At 28.3% G+C, this 16,824-nt stretch overlaps 1 protein-coding gene across 1 annotated transcript; it reads right to left on the minus strand.

The window, feature by feature from the left end:
• Positions 1-3,979: 3,979 nt before the first annotated feature.
• On the minus strand, positions 3,980-14,138 carry LOC139432373 (uncharacterized). Its single transcript, XM_071200873.1, has 2 exons — positions 14,054-14,138; positions 3,980-7,208 (listed from the first exon to the last, which is right to left on the minus strand). Coding segments are annotated over exons 1-2 (1,947 nt in total). The 5' UTR covers positions 14,056-14,138; the 3' UTR covers positions 3,980-5,263.
• Positions 14,139-16,824: the final 2,686 nt, after the last annotated feature.

Below are 16,824 nucleotides of genomic sequence, written 5' to 3' on the forward strand. Positions count from 1 at the left end.
AATTTACTGTTATCTTTCTAATTATTGTTTGCATCAAAAATTTTTTTAAATAAAATATGTTTAGAATTAATATAGCAACAACATTCATTAATAAAATTTTTTGAAATTATCAATTTTGAATTTCCCTGTGAACAGTACAAAAATGGAATTTACTGTTATCTTTCTAATTATTGTTTGCATCAAAAATTTTTTTAAATAAAATATGTTTAGAATTAATATAGCAACAACATTCATTAATAAAATTTTTTGAAATTATCAATTTTGAATTTCCCTGTGAACAGTACAAAAATGGAATTTACTGTTATCTTTCTAATTATTGTTTGCATCAAAATTTTTTTTAAATAAAATATATTTAGAATTAATATAGCAACAACATTCATTATTAAATTTTTTGAAATTATCAATTTTGAATTTCCCTGTGAACAGTACAAAAATGGAATTTACTGTTATCTTTCTAATTATTGTTTGCATCAAAATTTTTTTTAAATAAAATATATTTAGAATTAATATAGCAACAACATTCATTATTAAATTTTTTGAAATTATCAATTTTGAATTTCCCTGTGAACAGTACAAAAATGGAATTTACTGTTATCTTTCTAATTATTGTTTGCATCAAAAATTTTTTTAAATAAAATATGTTTAGAATTAATATAGCAACAACATTTATTAATAAAAATTTTTGAAATTATCAATTTTGAATTTCCCTGTGAACAGTACAAAAATGGAATTTACTGTTATCATTCTAATTATTGTTTGTATCAAAAATTTTTTTAAATAAAATATGTTTAGAATTAATATAGCAACAACATTCATTAATAAAATTTTTTGAAATTATCAATTTTGAATTTCCCTGTGAACAGTACAAAAATGGAATTTATTGTTATCTTTCTAATTATTGTTTGTATCAAAATTTTTTTTAAATAAAATATGTTTAGAATTAATATAGCAACAACATTCATTAATAAAATTTTTTGAAATTATCAATTTTAAATTTCCCTGTGAACAGCACAAAAATGGAATTTACTGTTATCTTTCTAATTATTGTTTGTATCAAAAAATTTTTTAAATAAAATATGTTTAGAATTAATATAGCAACAACATTTATTAATAAAATTGTTTGAAATTATCAATTTTGAATTTCCCTGTGAACAGTACAAAAATGGAATTTACTGTTATCTTTCTAATTATTGTTTGTATAAAAAATTTTTTCAAATAAAATATGTTTAGAATTAATATAGCAACAACATTCATTAATAAAATTTTTTGAAATTATCAATTTTGAATTTCCCTGTGAACAGTACAAAAATGGAATTTACTGTTATCTTTCTAATTATTGTTTGTATAAAAAATTTTTTCAAATAAAATATGTTTAGAATTAATATAGCAACAACATTCATTAATAAAATTTTTTGAAATTATCAATTTTGAATTTCCCTGTGAACAGTACAAAAATGGAATTTACTGTTATCTTTCTAATTATTGTTTGTATCAAAAATCTTTTTAAATAAAATATGTTTAGAATTAATATAGCAACAACATTCATTAATAAAATTTTTTGAAATTATCAATTTTGAATTTCCTTGTGAACAGTACAAAAATGGAATTTACTGTTATCTTTCTAATTATTGTTTGTATAAAAAATTTTTTCAAATAAAATATGTTTAGAATTAATATAGCAACAACATTCATTAATAAAATTTTTTGAAATTATCAATTTTGAATTTCCCTGTGAACAGTACAAAAATGGAATTTACTGTTATCATTCTAATTATTGTTTGTATCAAAAATTTTTTTAAATAAAATATGTTTAGAATTAGTATAGCAACAACATTCATTAATAAAATTTTTTGAAATTATCAATTTTGAATTTCCCTGTGAACAGTACAAAAATGGAATTTATTGTTATCTTTCTAATTATTGTTTGTATCAAAATTTTTTTTAAATAAAATATGTTTAGAATTAATATAGCAACAACATTCATTAATAAAATTTTTTGAAATTATCAATTTTAAATTTCCCTGTGAACAGCACAAAAATGGAATTTACTGTTATCTTTCTAATTATTGTTTGTATCAAAAAATTTTTTAAATAAAATATGTTTAGAATTAATATAGCAACAACATTTATTAATAAAATTGTTTGAAATTATCAATTTTGAATTTCCCTGTGAACAGTACAAAAATGGAATTTACTGTTATCTTTCTAATTATTGTTTGTATAAAAAATTTTTTCAAATAAAATATGTTTAGAATTAATATAGCAACAACATTCATTAATAAAATTTTTTGAAATTATCAATTTTGAATTTCCCTGTGAACAGTACAAAAATGGAATTTACTGTTATCTTTCTAATTATTGTTTGTATCAAAAATTTTTTCAAATAAAATATGTTTATAATTAATATAGCAACAACATTCATTAATAAAATTTTTTGAAATTATCAATTTTGAATTTCCCTGTGAACAGTACAAAAATGGAATTTACTGTTATCTTTCTAATTATTGTTTGTATCAAATTTTTTTTGAAATAAAATATATTTAGAATTAATATAGCAACAACATTCATTAATAAAATTTTTTGAAATTATCAATTTTGAATTTCCTTGTGAACAGTACAAAAATGGAATTTACTGTTATCTTTCTAATTATTGTTTGTATCAAAAAATTTTTTAAATAAAATATGTTTAGAATTAATATAGCAACAACATTCATTAATAAAATTTTTTGAAATTATCAATTTTGAATTTCCCTGTGAACAGTACAAAAATGGAATTTACTGTTATCTTTCTAATTATTGTTTGCATCAAAATTTTTTTTAAATAAAATATATTTAGAATTAATATAGCAACAACATTCATTATTAAATTTTTTGAAATTATCAATTTTGAATTTCCCTGTGAACAGTACAAAAATGGAATTTACTGTTATCTTTCTAATTATTGTTTGTATCAAAAAATTTTTTAAATAAAATATGTTTAGAATTAATATAGCAACAACATTCATTAATAAAATTTTTTGAAATTATCAATTTTTAATTTCCCTGTGAACAGTACAAAAATGGAATTTACTGTTATCTTTCTAATTATTGTTTGTATCAAAAATTTTTTTAAATAAAATATGTTTAGAATTAATATAGCAACAACATTCATTAATAAAATTTTTTGAAATTATCAATTTTTAATTTCCCTGTGAACAGTACAAAAATGGAATTTACTGTTATCTTTCTAATTATTGTTTGTATCAAAAATTTTTTTAAATAAAATATGTTTAGAATTAATATAGCAACAACATTCATTAATAAAATTTTTTGAAATTATCAATTTTTAATTTCCCTGTGAACAGTACAAAAATGGAATTTAATGTTATCTTTCTAATTATTATTTGTATCAAAATTTTTTTCAAATAAAATAGGTTTAGAATTAATATAGCAACAACATTCATTAATAAAATTTTTTGAAATTATCAATTTTTAATTTCCCTGTGAACAGTACAAAAATGGAATTTACTGTTATCTTTCTAATTATTGTTTGTATCAAAAATTTTTTTAAATAAAATATGTTTAGAATTAATATAGCAACAACATTCATTAATAAAATTTTTTGAAATTATCAATTTTTAATTTCTCTGTGAACAGTACAAAAATGGAATTTAATGTTATCTTTCTAATTATTATTTGTATCAAAATTTTTTTCAAATAAAATAGGTTTAGAATTAATATAGCAACAACATTCATTAATAAAATTTTTTGAAATTATCAATTTTTAATTTCCCTGTGAACAGTACAAAAATGGTGTTACCACCCCCGAGCGTGAAGTGGTAAGAGGCCCCCGAGTATATTCTCGGAGAAGGGTATTCTCCTCGGGTCCACTCTTTATAGGAGCCTCGTAACGTGGTTAAGTGTGTCAAAAGACAATGGGGAAAGGATCAAGCGGCGGATGTCAATAAACAAAATACAAAAGATCAATAAAAACTTTGAATTAATTAATGAGATACTTTAATTTAATTTCTTTTAAACGCAAATAAAATAAACAAAAAAAAAAAACAGTAATTATTTCTATCTCGTACTCACATAATGGTTTTTGGGTTGATTGACACCTTTTTCTTCTCTACTTTCTTCTCTTATTTTTCTCTTTTAATTTCTTTTAGTCTTTTTCCACTTTTCATTCCCACACTTTACCCATGCCTCTACTCTAACTCTCGACCACACTCTCTCTAACTTCTTCTGTCTGCCTGCTCTTTTCGCGAGTCCCTCATCCGTTGTCCCCACTCCCAAAATATTTCTGTACTTCCCCGAATTAAATATAGATATCTTTTCTGACTTGTTACATTACTCCCCCCTTTAATTAAGATGTTGGTTACGCATTACCAACAACTTATTTAAAAAGAAAACAGAAATATTTTGTATAATCCAAGTGTCAATCAACAATTTTATCAAAAATCCAATACATAATTAAACATCAAAATAAACTTAACTCTATTACAAAAAGAAATTGAAATATTTTTTTTTTTCTTATAAAGTACATATATGTTTATAAAACTAATGCCTTAAATACTCATCAACATGGTCATCAACATGTTATCAATACTCGTTTACGTTTTTACCCAAACAATATATCTATTCAAGATTTTTTTTTTCTTCATTGTAGAGCATCATCGTTACTATTAGTGTTAACTGGCTGTGTCAACTACAGTTGTAACTTAATTTTCGCTTTTCTTCATAACATATACATATATATTGTTTTGTTTGTTTTTTCTTTCTTTTCTTTACTTTTTAATATATATGTATTTTTTTCTTTCTTTCGAAGTTTTGTGGTAATTTTTTTTTTTCTTTTCCTGTCTTTACTTTTTCTGTATCGTTTTCCATACGACATGCCCGATAACTAACAGCTTCATCCTTCGTAGTTGTTTTTTTTTTAATCCATTCTAAGGAAAGGAAGGCGTTTCCTTTTCATTTCCCAGCATTTTTTTTTCTTTTTCGGAGAATTATTTTGATAAGATATATTGCGTTATTCAATATGCAAACCTTTGTTTAAATCAAAACTTTTCATTCATAAATTTAAAAAATTTTTAACAACTCAAAAAAAAAAACTATTCGAAACTTATTACCTCCACATGGTGATGAGTATCAAACTTTCTTAACTTTCTCTTAATGAATTATTATTTTTTTTTTCCTTTTTCATAACAATAACTTCTTAACCTAATTACAGACAATAAGAGTGTCTTTGTGTTACAAACACGTAACGACATATTTAATCGAAAATTCATGGCGTCTCTTGTACAATATGGATTTCCGGATACATCACTTTACTGCTATGGGGTGCTGTAGGTTGAACAGAATGACCATCTTGTACTCGTGCAAAATCTTCCTGGTTCTCTGGATCTGATACTTTGTGATTATAACTTCGATGTAAAAACCATGAAGTTAAAGTCGTCCAAAAACTGGCAATAATCGAAAATCCGCATCCCAGAGCCTGGTATAAAACAAAACCATTTAAAATTACTGAACAAATATATTTTAGGATGATAAATGCTATGTATATTCCCATAAATCCTGACATAAAAATCCCAATATCGGTAAACCAACCCCAAGCATAACTTAGTGTCGACTTAGCGATTCGTTTAATTTCTTTTGAACTAAATAATTTTGTTGTGTCGTACTGGTTTGAATCATCAGTTCTACCTGCAACCCGATTGACTAAAAATGAGGTAATTGCATCACGCTCGGATCCAAACAGAAAATTATGTTGAATCTTATCAATTTCATTTTGAGTATACAATCCTCCACTTCCCAAATTTCGAATAGGACTAAATTTTATATTATTTTCATCGTTAATTTCTAAAGAAGCTGGAGAATTATACACTGTGGGATATGGACTAAATCCTACCCATCGGTTCTCTATGTAAAATAGTGAAGGAGCTACCGGAGAGCACATTATCTCTTCGGCATGCTCTTGCACTACATGTGTGATTGGAGCCATAAATAATGACTCATTGTTATTAACCAGTATCGGCAATTCATTATAGCATTTATCAACCCTTCGCACTTCTGCGATTTTTGGTTCACATTTAATGATGTATAAAACTTCCCCTAAAACCCTTCCCATATACCCCAGAGAAGTCTTGAAAATACTGGCAATAGCATTTGTATTTAAAGGTGCCATCAACAATCTATTTCTCAATACTTCTCTCTTTATTAAACATCTTCGATATACTGCTTGAACATGTAACTCTCTAAACAATAATTTTGACGAAATTTCAATATACATAAATTTTGAATTAACATATGTCAACAGATTTATATTATTGACGTCATGAGTTTTAGAATTTAAATGATAAAAAGCATTTTTAGATTTTGTTACTAGTAATCGAGGATGTTCGGTAACCCAAACCTCATAGTTACATACAATACCCTTCCTTAGTAGATTCAATGCAAAGATGTATTCGTCTTGCTCAACAACCAAATAATTTTCAACTGTATCCTGACTACTTACTGAAACTTCTGTTCCAATACCTTCATAAATAATTGAATATTGCCGTTTCTTACAAGCTCCTTGTTCTATTTCATCCCAAATAGTTTCACCTGCTTCAACATCCATACAGTATCCATCTACAAATGGACATGTAACTCCTCCCATCAATGATATTTCATTAGAATCCAAAGCGATAGTGGCATAATATTCTTTTAACATAAATGTAACAGCTGCAGTAACAACTACCCTAGACCATGTCTGACCATTTTCTGTATAAACTGTTCCTTCACAATCTCCGTTCATAGATAACTTCCCAGCAACGGTAATTGATGCAGATGTTGTGGCATTTACTTTTATATTAGAAATAACATTCCCTGAATATCCTATATAAGTACCAGTATTATGAAGTTTTCGACACTCATCTCGTCCAATTGGCCTGATGGTTTTCATCAACCCTTGGTGGACATCACTAACATGACTATTCATACCACAATATCTTATCAACCGTGTTACTTCTATAAGACAAGTTTTTACTTTTATTTTGGAATAGTCATTTTTCTGAATCACTCGGACATTTATTTTCTTCTCGGTGTAGTTTGTTTGCGGAGATGGACAGGGTGCCACATCGTGAAGCGACACTGCTGTAATGTTGGTAGATGGTCCCCGACAATCGTATACAATTAAACCCTTTATATACATCCCCGTAAAAATCAGTAGCCAACTAGTTAAATAGAACCTGAAAATATATATTTTATTAATGTATTCAAACAATTATACTCCTATAAATCTATAAATCCCAAGAAAACGTATTATATCTATGTATTAATATTCGAAGCCTTAACAATATACTATGTCTAGATAGATAAAACCTTATTAATAATAATCAATGAAAACAACCAACAAAATGTATACATAAAAATTATTAAATTCTTTTCGGTAATACCCATGGCAATTCTGGTACATCACCTCTACTTCTGGTAAGATATGAATGCCCAGTGTTTTCTTCTCTTTGAACCGTTGTATCATTCCCTGGTTCAGTTGTTTCGAGGTTAGTATCTTCTATATTTTCTTCTGGAACGTATTCCACTATACTCTGAGCTGTCTGTTCTTCTAACAGATCTTCCCCTCCGTCTTCGTTATTTTGGTCCGGAAATACTTTCCAATCATACCACATAGGTTCTTCTATATCAAAACTCAATTTGTTGTTCTCTAGGTCTTTAGTATCTGACTCTTTCTTTCTCTTTTCTTCAACATCTCCCTTATAGAGTTTTATACGATTCGAATGTACTAATTCGACTTTTGAACCATTAATTTCCTTTATTTTAAAGTTTACTGGACCTGTTTGTCCTATTATTCGGTATGGTCCTACCCATGGTTTACTTAACTTTAAATTTACTCCAGTTTTGATCCCTGGATTATATAATAATACTTTGTCACCTAGTTCCAGATTTTTCTCTTTAGCCCTTTTATTAAATTGAACTAATTGTTTATTTTTAGCTTTGACCTCATGACTTCTCACAAACTGATACGATTGATGTAATCGTTCCAGCAGTTCGGATACGTAATTGTCGTCATAATCATATCGATAACGATCTGGTTTGGTATAAAGTTCGTAGGGTAGATTCATATCCCTTCCGTGAAGTAAAAAGTATGGAGACTCTCCGGTAGTAGAATGTACGTTGTTTCGGTAAGCCATCATTACATATGGCAACCAATCGTCCCAATCTTTTTGTTTATCATCTACCACATGAGATAGTAAGTCCTTTAAAACTCGATGCATTCTCTCAATCATGCCATTCGTTTGTGGATGATATGGAGTAGTGCGAATCTTTTTGATTTGTAGTAATTTACATACTTCGTCCATTAATTTCGACATGAAATTTGTGCCTTGATCGGTAAGTAATACCTTTGGAGTCCCATGCCGCGTAATCACATGCACCACAAAAGCTTTCGCCACTGTCTCAGCCTTCTGATTTTGCAATGGGATCGCTTCGGTGTATCTCGTAAAATAATCTTGAACCGTGAGTATATATTTATTTCCATTGTAGGTGATCGGCAATGGTCCTACGATATCCATTGATACCCTTTCAAATGGTTCCTGTGCTGGCGTAAATAATTGTAATGGAGCTGGTTTTAAATGTGACGAACTTTTCCGTTTGTTACAGGCTAAACATTTGTCACAGTAGCTTTTTATATCGTCGCCCATATTTTTCCAATAGTACTTTTGCTTCACCTGAGACTTGGTTTTATCGACTCCAAAATGTCCAGCATACGGCAAGTCATGACATTGATACATAATTTCTTTTCTTAATTCCGTTGGTACTACTAATCTATGGTATCTTTCATTCTGTTGTTTTGTTTTATATAGTATCCCCTCTTCGTCAATAAAGAAATCTAAATACTTTGGATCGTTTTCAATTCTTGCAATAATAGTTTTAGCAAAACAATCCTCCTTCTGTTTATCTGCTATTGTTTTTATCTCTTCGGTGGTTAAAGAATTTACTCCTGCCTCTATTTGCACTCTGGATAACGCATCAGCGTTTCCGTGTAATCGTCCTGGTCGATGTGTTATTTCAAAGTCGTATTCTGCTAGCGTTAATGCCCATCGGGCTAAACGTGAGCTTGGATCTTTGATTGACAATAACCATTTTAATGGTCGATGATCTGTTATGATTTTAAAATGTTTTCCAAACAAATATACCCGATAATGTTTAACGCCCCATATCACCGCCAAGCATTCTCTTTCTGTAGTGGAGTAATTCATTTCTGCTTTTTGTAGTTGCCTACTGGCATATGCCACAGGTTTTTCATGTCCTCCAACTTTTTGACTTAGTATAGCTCCTATTGCTATTCCCGAAGCATCCGTGGTTAGATAAAAAGGTTGTGTGAAATCAGGATAGTGTAAAACAGGTTTATCACACAAAGATTTCCGAAGTAAAGTAAATGATTTTTCCTGTTCTTCTCCCCAAATAAAAGGTTGATCCTTTTTTGTTAATGCCGTTAAAGGTTTAGCAATTGCTGAATAACTTTCAATAAACCGCCTATAAAATCCTGCTAATCCTAAAAATGCCCGAATATCTTTTACAGTTTTTGGTTTAGGATAATTAAGTACAGCTTGAACTTTTTCTGCATCTGGTTTGATTCCTTCGTTTGAAATAACGTGACCCAAATATTTGGTTTCGGATAGTAAAAACTTGCATTTACTTGGTTTTAATCTCAAATTTGCCCTTCTAATTCTTTCAAACACTTCTTTCAGTCTGTTTAGATGTTCAATTATTTCGTTCCCACTGAATACTATAACGTCGTCTAAATAAACTAAACACTTACTCCCCGTTAATCCCGATAAATTGGTATTCATTAACCGTTGAAAGGTACTGGGCGCATTGACCAGACCAAATGGCATCTTTTTACAATGATAGTGCCCTTCTGGCGTACTAAATCCGGTTTTTTCTTGATCTTCTTCTTCTATTTCCACTTGCCAATACCCAGAAGCAAGGTCTAGTGTTGTAAATATGGTAGAACTTCCCAATCTATCTATTGTTTCGTTCAGGTTAGGTAACGGATAGAAATCCCTCTTAGTGACTGAATTTAACCCTCGGTAGTCAATACATACTCGAACTTCTTGTTTTCCATTATCAGACTTTTTCGGTACCATAACAACAGGTGCTGACCAAGGTGATTGCGACTCTTCAATCACTCCTTCGTCAAGCATTTTGCTTATTTCTTTATTTAAAATTTCCCTTTGACTATGTGGTACTCGGTATGGTGGTTTTGCAATTGGATGACAAGCCTCTGTAACAATTCTATGTTTCACGCCATTAGCAGTTCCCAATTTATTATTTCCAAATAAAAAGATATCTTTGTACTCAATTAACAATTTTAATAATAACCGTTTATCTTCACCTTTCAAATGATTTAAATCAAATAACTTTTGTATGTCATCCTCCGCGTTTTCAATTCCAGTATCTATTACACGAACTGAATAAGGGTTCACATCCCTATCCAATCCATTAAGATGATAAATTCTCACCCAAATATTTGATCCTTTAAATATCCATCTGATCATATTGATAACTCTGTCCCACTTTAACCCATCTAACCCACAAGCAATCTTTGGTAGGGCTAATTTATGAATATTATTTTTCTCACAAAATTCCCTTAATTTTCCCAAGGTATAAAACAAATCTTCGTAAGTTGGTTTATAAAAATATTTTCTTTTAGTAATAAGGTACAAAATATACCTTCCATCTCGTCTTAAATACAAAACATCTCTCACTTTTGGATTCTGTTTATTTAATTCTTTTATTCCCATAAATTTCTCTTTGACTTCAGCAGCGATTCCTGCTCCCATTTTCAAATCTTCACTCACACAATGTGCCAAGCTATAATCCCTCGGCGCATCAAATAAATTACCCTTATCTTCAAGAATATCCCAATTTTCTACAATATTTTTCGATATTTTCTCTTCGTATTCCCTGTAATTTCCATACATTTTCTCCCTTTTATGAGTAGTGCTATTTACACCATTTACATTTTCAAGTTGAGGTACCTCTTCCCAAATCCCAGCTGATGAATTCTCATCTCCTTTGTGTTCAATATCAATTTTATTTACGCGCGTAATAATTCCAACACTTGTTCCCTTATTCAACATTAATGGTTTCTCGGTGACGTTGATCAGGCGCACCGGAACCCGTTGATTTTTATTTACCCTTGTTACAACTCTTGCTGACATTGACCCATAAACACCCGTATCAATTGGTTCAATGATAACTTCTTCATCTTTTTCCCATTGGTTTTGTAAAGCTTCACAAACAACCTCACATCGTCCCGGAATTTCTAAAGCCTCCATCAACAGAGCCGAACAGGGACCAACTGTTCGTTCTGTATCACCAATCATCTTTGGTCCAGATGACGATGATCTCTCCGTGTCCTTTTCTTTCTCTCGATGATCCTTCGTTTGTGTTTGCATTACTCCAACCTTTTCCATATTTTCTTTATTCGCTATCTTTTGTTTATCGCCCCCATTTGACAAACCAAAACCCAATTCCGAAGATTTATCGGAAAATAATAGTTCTTCATTTTTCGATGTTAACACCTTAAATGGGAAACTTTTAGTTAAAACTGGAGAGGGAGTTTTCATAATTTGTGTTTGGCAGTTGCTTTTCTCGCTCATATTCATGTCATTTTGTAAACAGTTCCCATGCGCAGTAGAAGATTTTTGTCTTTTTGATGATGTCATGATCAATTTCAAGTGAATATGTCCTAACTTCAAAATTCCCTGATTATAATCAAGAATAGCTTGATTGCTAATTAGGAAGTCGCATCCGATTATCCCATCGGTTTCAATGGCAATATTTTTACAAATCACACAATTAATATTAAATTTCTTGTTTTTCACCCTAAAATCTAACAAAGAAAATCCTACTCCTTCTACTTCATTTCCCGTGATACCTTTTAAAGTTATATGTTGTTGCAAATCTAATTGGTAATTAATTTTTGTCCGGAGTAAACTCTCCTCCTTCAATAACGATACTGCTGAACCCGAATCAATCAAAAATGATAATTTTGTACACCCCATTGTTAAAAAAATTATGGATTTGTCTGCCTCTGAATTTATAGCACTGCTAACTGATTTTACTATTGCGTTTTTATTTGTAATCTGATCATTAACCCCTGGATTTAACATTTTCCCTCGGATTGGGGTACATACGAGGTGGCATTTAGGTTTAAATGACTGGTTCCCGTTCTTATAAAATTTTGTGTTTCATTTGGGTTGCGTGATTCATTTCTTATATTTCCATTTTGATGGTTAAACTGAGTATGGGATCGAGTAGTATGGTTACTCGTACCGGCTTGTCCCCTTGATTGGTTATTCTTTTTCCAACACTTAACTTCTACGTGACCCGTTTTTTTACAAAATCTACAAACAACCTCATTCCGACAATTCCCAGAAAAATGTCCCGGTTGATAACATTTGTAACACACATTATTTGATTTTTGATTATATTTAAAATCAGGTTTTGTTGAGTTAGATTCGAAAGGTTTAGAAAATGATGAATGATATGAAATGGATGGGCGATTCTTTTTATTGAATTGCTGTGGTTTAAAATTTGGTTTATTAAAACTAACCCGTGGTGCAGTTGAATGAGGCTGAGATTTAGAAACACCTTCTTGAGAGAAATTACAAGCATATTCAGAATAATAACTATGTGAACAGTAGTTAATTGTATTTTCCGTCATCATCTGGTTCAATTCTTCTTGACTCGCTATTTCTGCGGCTTTATCGAGTGTTAAATCACTCTCTCGCATCAGCAAAACTCCAATAATCTTAGAAATTTCCCGTTTTATTCCCATTCTAAATTGCGTCAATAGAATATTGTTATGTTTTTTAATTATACCCTCCCGTTCCGCCTGTGAAGCGTCAATTAAATCCTCTTCTAATACCTCCTGTCCAATTAATTTTAGTCGCGTGAGAAATTGACTGATAGTTTCGTTACGGCCCTGTATACATCTTGACAAAATTAGTTGAGCCTGACCTGGTATTTTCAATTTCGAAAATTTTGTAATAAATTTTTGTTTGAATTGCTTATATGTTATTTCATTTGTTGATAAATTTGATTCGCTTTTATAGTAACTGAATGCGTCTCCCGTTAGTCTACATCGCACGATTTTAATTAAGTCTTCGTCTCCAATGTTATCTAAACTTGCTCTCTGTTCTACTCGTTCAAAAAAATGTTTAACGTTCTCTTTACCAGTAAAATTTTCAATTGAATTTAAAATAGATGCTAATGATGGTTTAGGCATTTCAACTTTTACGATAGGTTTTTCATCTGTATTTGTAGCCATTATTTTGGTTTTTAGTTCGAATAAAACTTAAATAAAATGTAAGTATATGGTATTTGCAAAATAAAAATTTTATAAAGGGGTCCGTTATCAAGAGTAATTCGCAACTTGATGATTTCGCGATTTCTAAAGTGCGATACGCTGGAACAGCTCAGACCGTCTGGATCTCAGTTTATAATATGATAAATTTGTTTTAGCAAAAATACTACCTTTCTCTCTCTATCTCATTAAAAAAAAGATTTGAAGCTCTATTTTAACTCAAATGACCGACACAAAATAACAATGAAAATAATTTCGATTTTTACATAACCAAATCTATGTTGTTGGGATTAATTTTAATTTGAATAAAGGGGAATTTCTCATATTTTTACATACATCTCACCGTTAACACGTCTCCACCCGTCTTCAACACACATCCCACACCGCTTCAACACACATCCCACCCCGCTGCCACCAAATATGTTACCACCCCCGAGCGTGAGGTGGTAAGAGGCCCCCGAGTATATTCTCGGAGAAGGGTATTCTCCTCGGGTCCACTCTTTATAGGAGCCTCGTAACGTGGTTAAGTGTGTCAAAAGACAATGGGGAAAGGATCAAGCGGCGGATGTCAATAAACAAAATACAAAAGATCAATAAAAACTTTGAATTAATTAATGAGATACTTTAATTTAATTTCTTTTAAACGCAAATAAAATAAACAAAAAAAAAAAACAGTAATTATTTCTATCTCGTACTCACATAATGGTTTTTGGGTTGATTGACACCTTTTTCTTCTCTACTTTCTTCTCTTATTTTTCTCTTTTAATTTCTTTTAGTCTTTTTCCACTTTTCATTCCCACACTTTACCCATGCCTCTACTCTAACTCTCGACCACACTCTCTCTAACTTCTTCTGTCTGCCTGCTCTTTTCGCGAGTCCCTCATCCGTTGTCCCCACTCCCAAAATATTTCTGTACTTCCCCGAATTAAATATAGATATCTTTTCTGACTTGTTACAATGGAATTTACTGTTATCTTTCTAATTATTGTTTGTATCAAAAATTTTTTTAAATAAAATATGTTTAGAATTAATATAGCAACAACATTCATTAATAAAATTTTTTGAAATTATCAATTTTTAATTTCCCTGTGAACAGTACAAAAATGGAATTTAATGTTATCTTTCTAATTATTATTTGTATCAAAATTTTTTTCAAATAAAATAGGTTTAGAATTAATATAGCAACAACATTCATTAATAAAATTTTTTGAAATTATCAATTTTGAATTTCCCTGTGAACAGTACAAAAATGGAATTTACTGTTATCTTTCTAATTATTGTTTGTATCAAAAATCTTTTTAAATAAAATATGTTTAGAATTAATATAGCAACAACATTCATTAATAAAATTTTTTGAAATTATCAATTTTGAATTTCCCTGTGAACAGTACAAAAATGGAATTTACTGTTATCTTTCTAATTATTGTTTGTATCAAAAATCTTTTTAAATAAAATATGTTTAGAATTAATATAGCAACAACATTCATTAATAAAATTTTTTGAAATTATCAATTTTAAATTTCCCTGTGAACAGTACAAAAACGGTAAGTATTTACTGTTATCTTTCTAATTATTGATTGTATCAAAAATTTTTTCAAATAAAATATGTTTCGAATTAATATAGGAACAACATTTATTAATAAAATTTTTTGAAATTATCAATTTTAAATTTCCCTGTGAACAGTACAAAAATGGAATTTACTGTTATCTTTCTAATTATTGTTTGCATCAAAAATTTTTTTAAATAAAATATGTTTAGAATTAATATAGCAACAACATTCATTAATAAAATTTTTTGAAATTATCAATTTTGAATTTCCCTGTGAACAGTACAAAAATGGAATTTACTGTTATCTTTCTAATTATTGTTTGCATCAAAAATTTTTTTAAATAAAATATGTTTAGAATTAATATAGCAACAACATTCATTAATAAAATTTTTTGAAATTATCAATTTTGAATTTCCCTGTGAACAGTACAAAAATGGAATTTACTGTTATCTTTCTAATTATTGTTTGCATCAAAATTTTTTTTAAATAAAATATATTTAGAATTAATATAGCAACAACATTCATTATTAAATTTTTTGAAATTATCAATTTTGAATTTCCCTGTGAACAGTACAAAAATGGAATTTACTGTTATCTTTCTAATTATTGTTTGCATCAAAATTTTTTTTAAATAAAATATATTTAGAATTAATATAGCAACAACATTCATTATTAAATTTTTTGAAATTATCAATTTTGAATTTCCCTGTGAACAGTACAAAAATGGAATTTACTGTTATCTTTCTAATTATTGTTTGTATCAAAAATTTTTTTAAATAAAATATGTTTAGAATTAATATAGCAACAACATTCATTAATAAAATTTTTTGAAATTATCAATTTTTAATTTCCCTGTGAACAGTACAAAAATGGAATTTAATGTTATCTTTCTAATTATTATTTGTATCAAAATTTTTTTCAAATAAAATAGGTTTAGAATTAATATAGCAACAACATTCATTAATAAAATTTTTTGAAATTATCAATTTTTAATTTCCCTGTGAACAGTACAAAAATGGAATTTACTGTTATCTTTCTAATTATTGTTTGTATCAAAAATTTTTTTAAATAAAATATGTTTAGAATTAATATAGCAACAACATTCATTAATAAAATTTTTTGAAATTATCAATTTTTAATTTCCCTGTGAACAGTACAAAAATGGAATTTAATGTTATCTTTCTAATTATTATTTGTATCAAAATTTTTTTCAAATAAAATAGGTTTAGAATTAATATAGCAACAACATTCATTAATAAAATTTTTTGAAATTATCAAATTTGAATTTCCCTGTGAACAGTACAAAAATGGAATTTAATGTTATCTTTCTAATTATTATTTGTATCAAAATTTTTTTCAAATAAAATAGGTTTAGAATTAATATAGCAACAACATTCATTAATAAAATTTTTTGAAATTATCAATGTTTAATTTCCCTGTGAACAGTACAAAAATGGAATTTAATGTTATCTTTCTAATTATTATTTGTATCAAAATTTTTTTCAAATAAAATAGGTTTAGAATTAATATAGCAACAACATTCATTAATAAAATTTTTTGAAATTATCAATTTTGAATTTCCCTGTGAACAGTACAAAAATGGAATTTACTGTTATCTTTCTAATTATTGTTTGTATCAAATTTTTTTTTAAATAAAATATGTTTAGAATTAATATAGCAACAAGATTCATTAATAAAATTTTTTGAAATTATCAATTTTGAATTTCCCTGTGAACAGTACAAAAATGGAATTTACTGTTATCTTTCTAATTATTGCTTGTATCAAAAAAATTTTTAAATAAAATATGTTTAGAATTAATATAGCAACAACATTCATTAATAAAATTTTTTGAAATTATCAATTTTGAATTTCCCTGTGAACAGTACAAAAATGGAATTTACTGTTATCTTTCTAATTAT

Source organism: Onthophagus taurus, unplaced genomic scaffold (genome assembly GCF_036711975.1).
Source record: "Onthophagus taurus isolate NC unplaced genomic scaffold, IU_Otau_3.0 ScKx7SY_15, whole genome shotgun sequence".
Taxonomy (NCBI): Eukaryota; Metazoa; Arthropoda; class Insecta; order Coleoptera; family Scarabaeidae; genus Onthophagus; species Onthophagus taurus.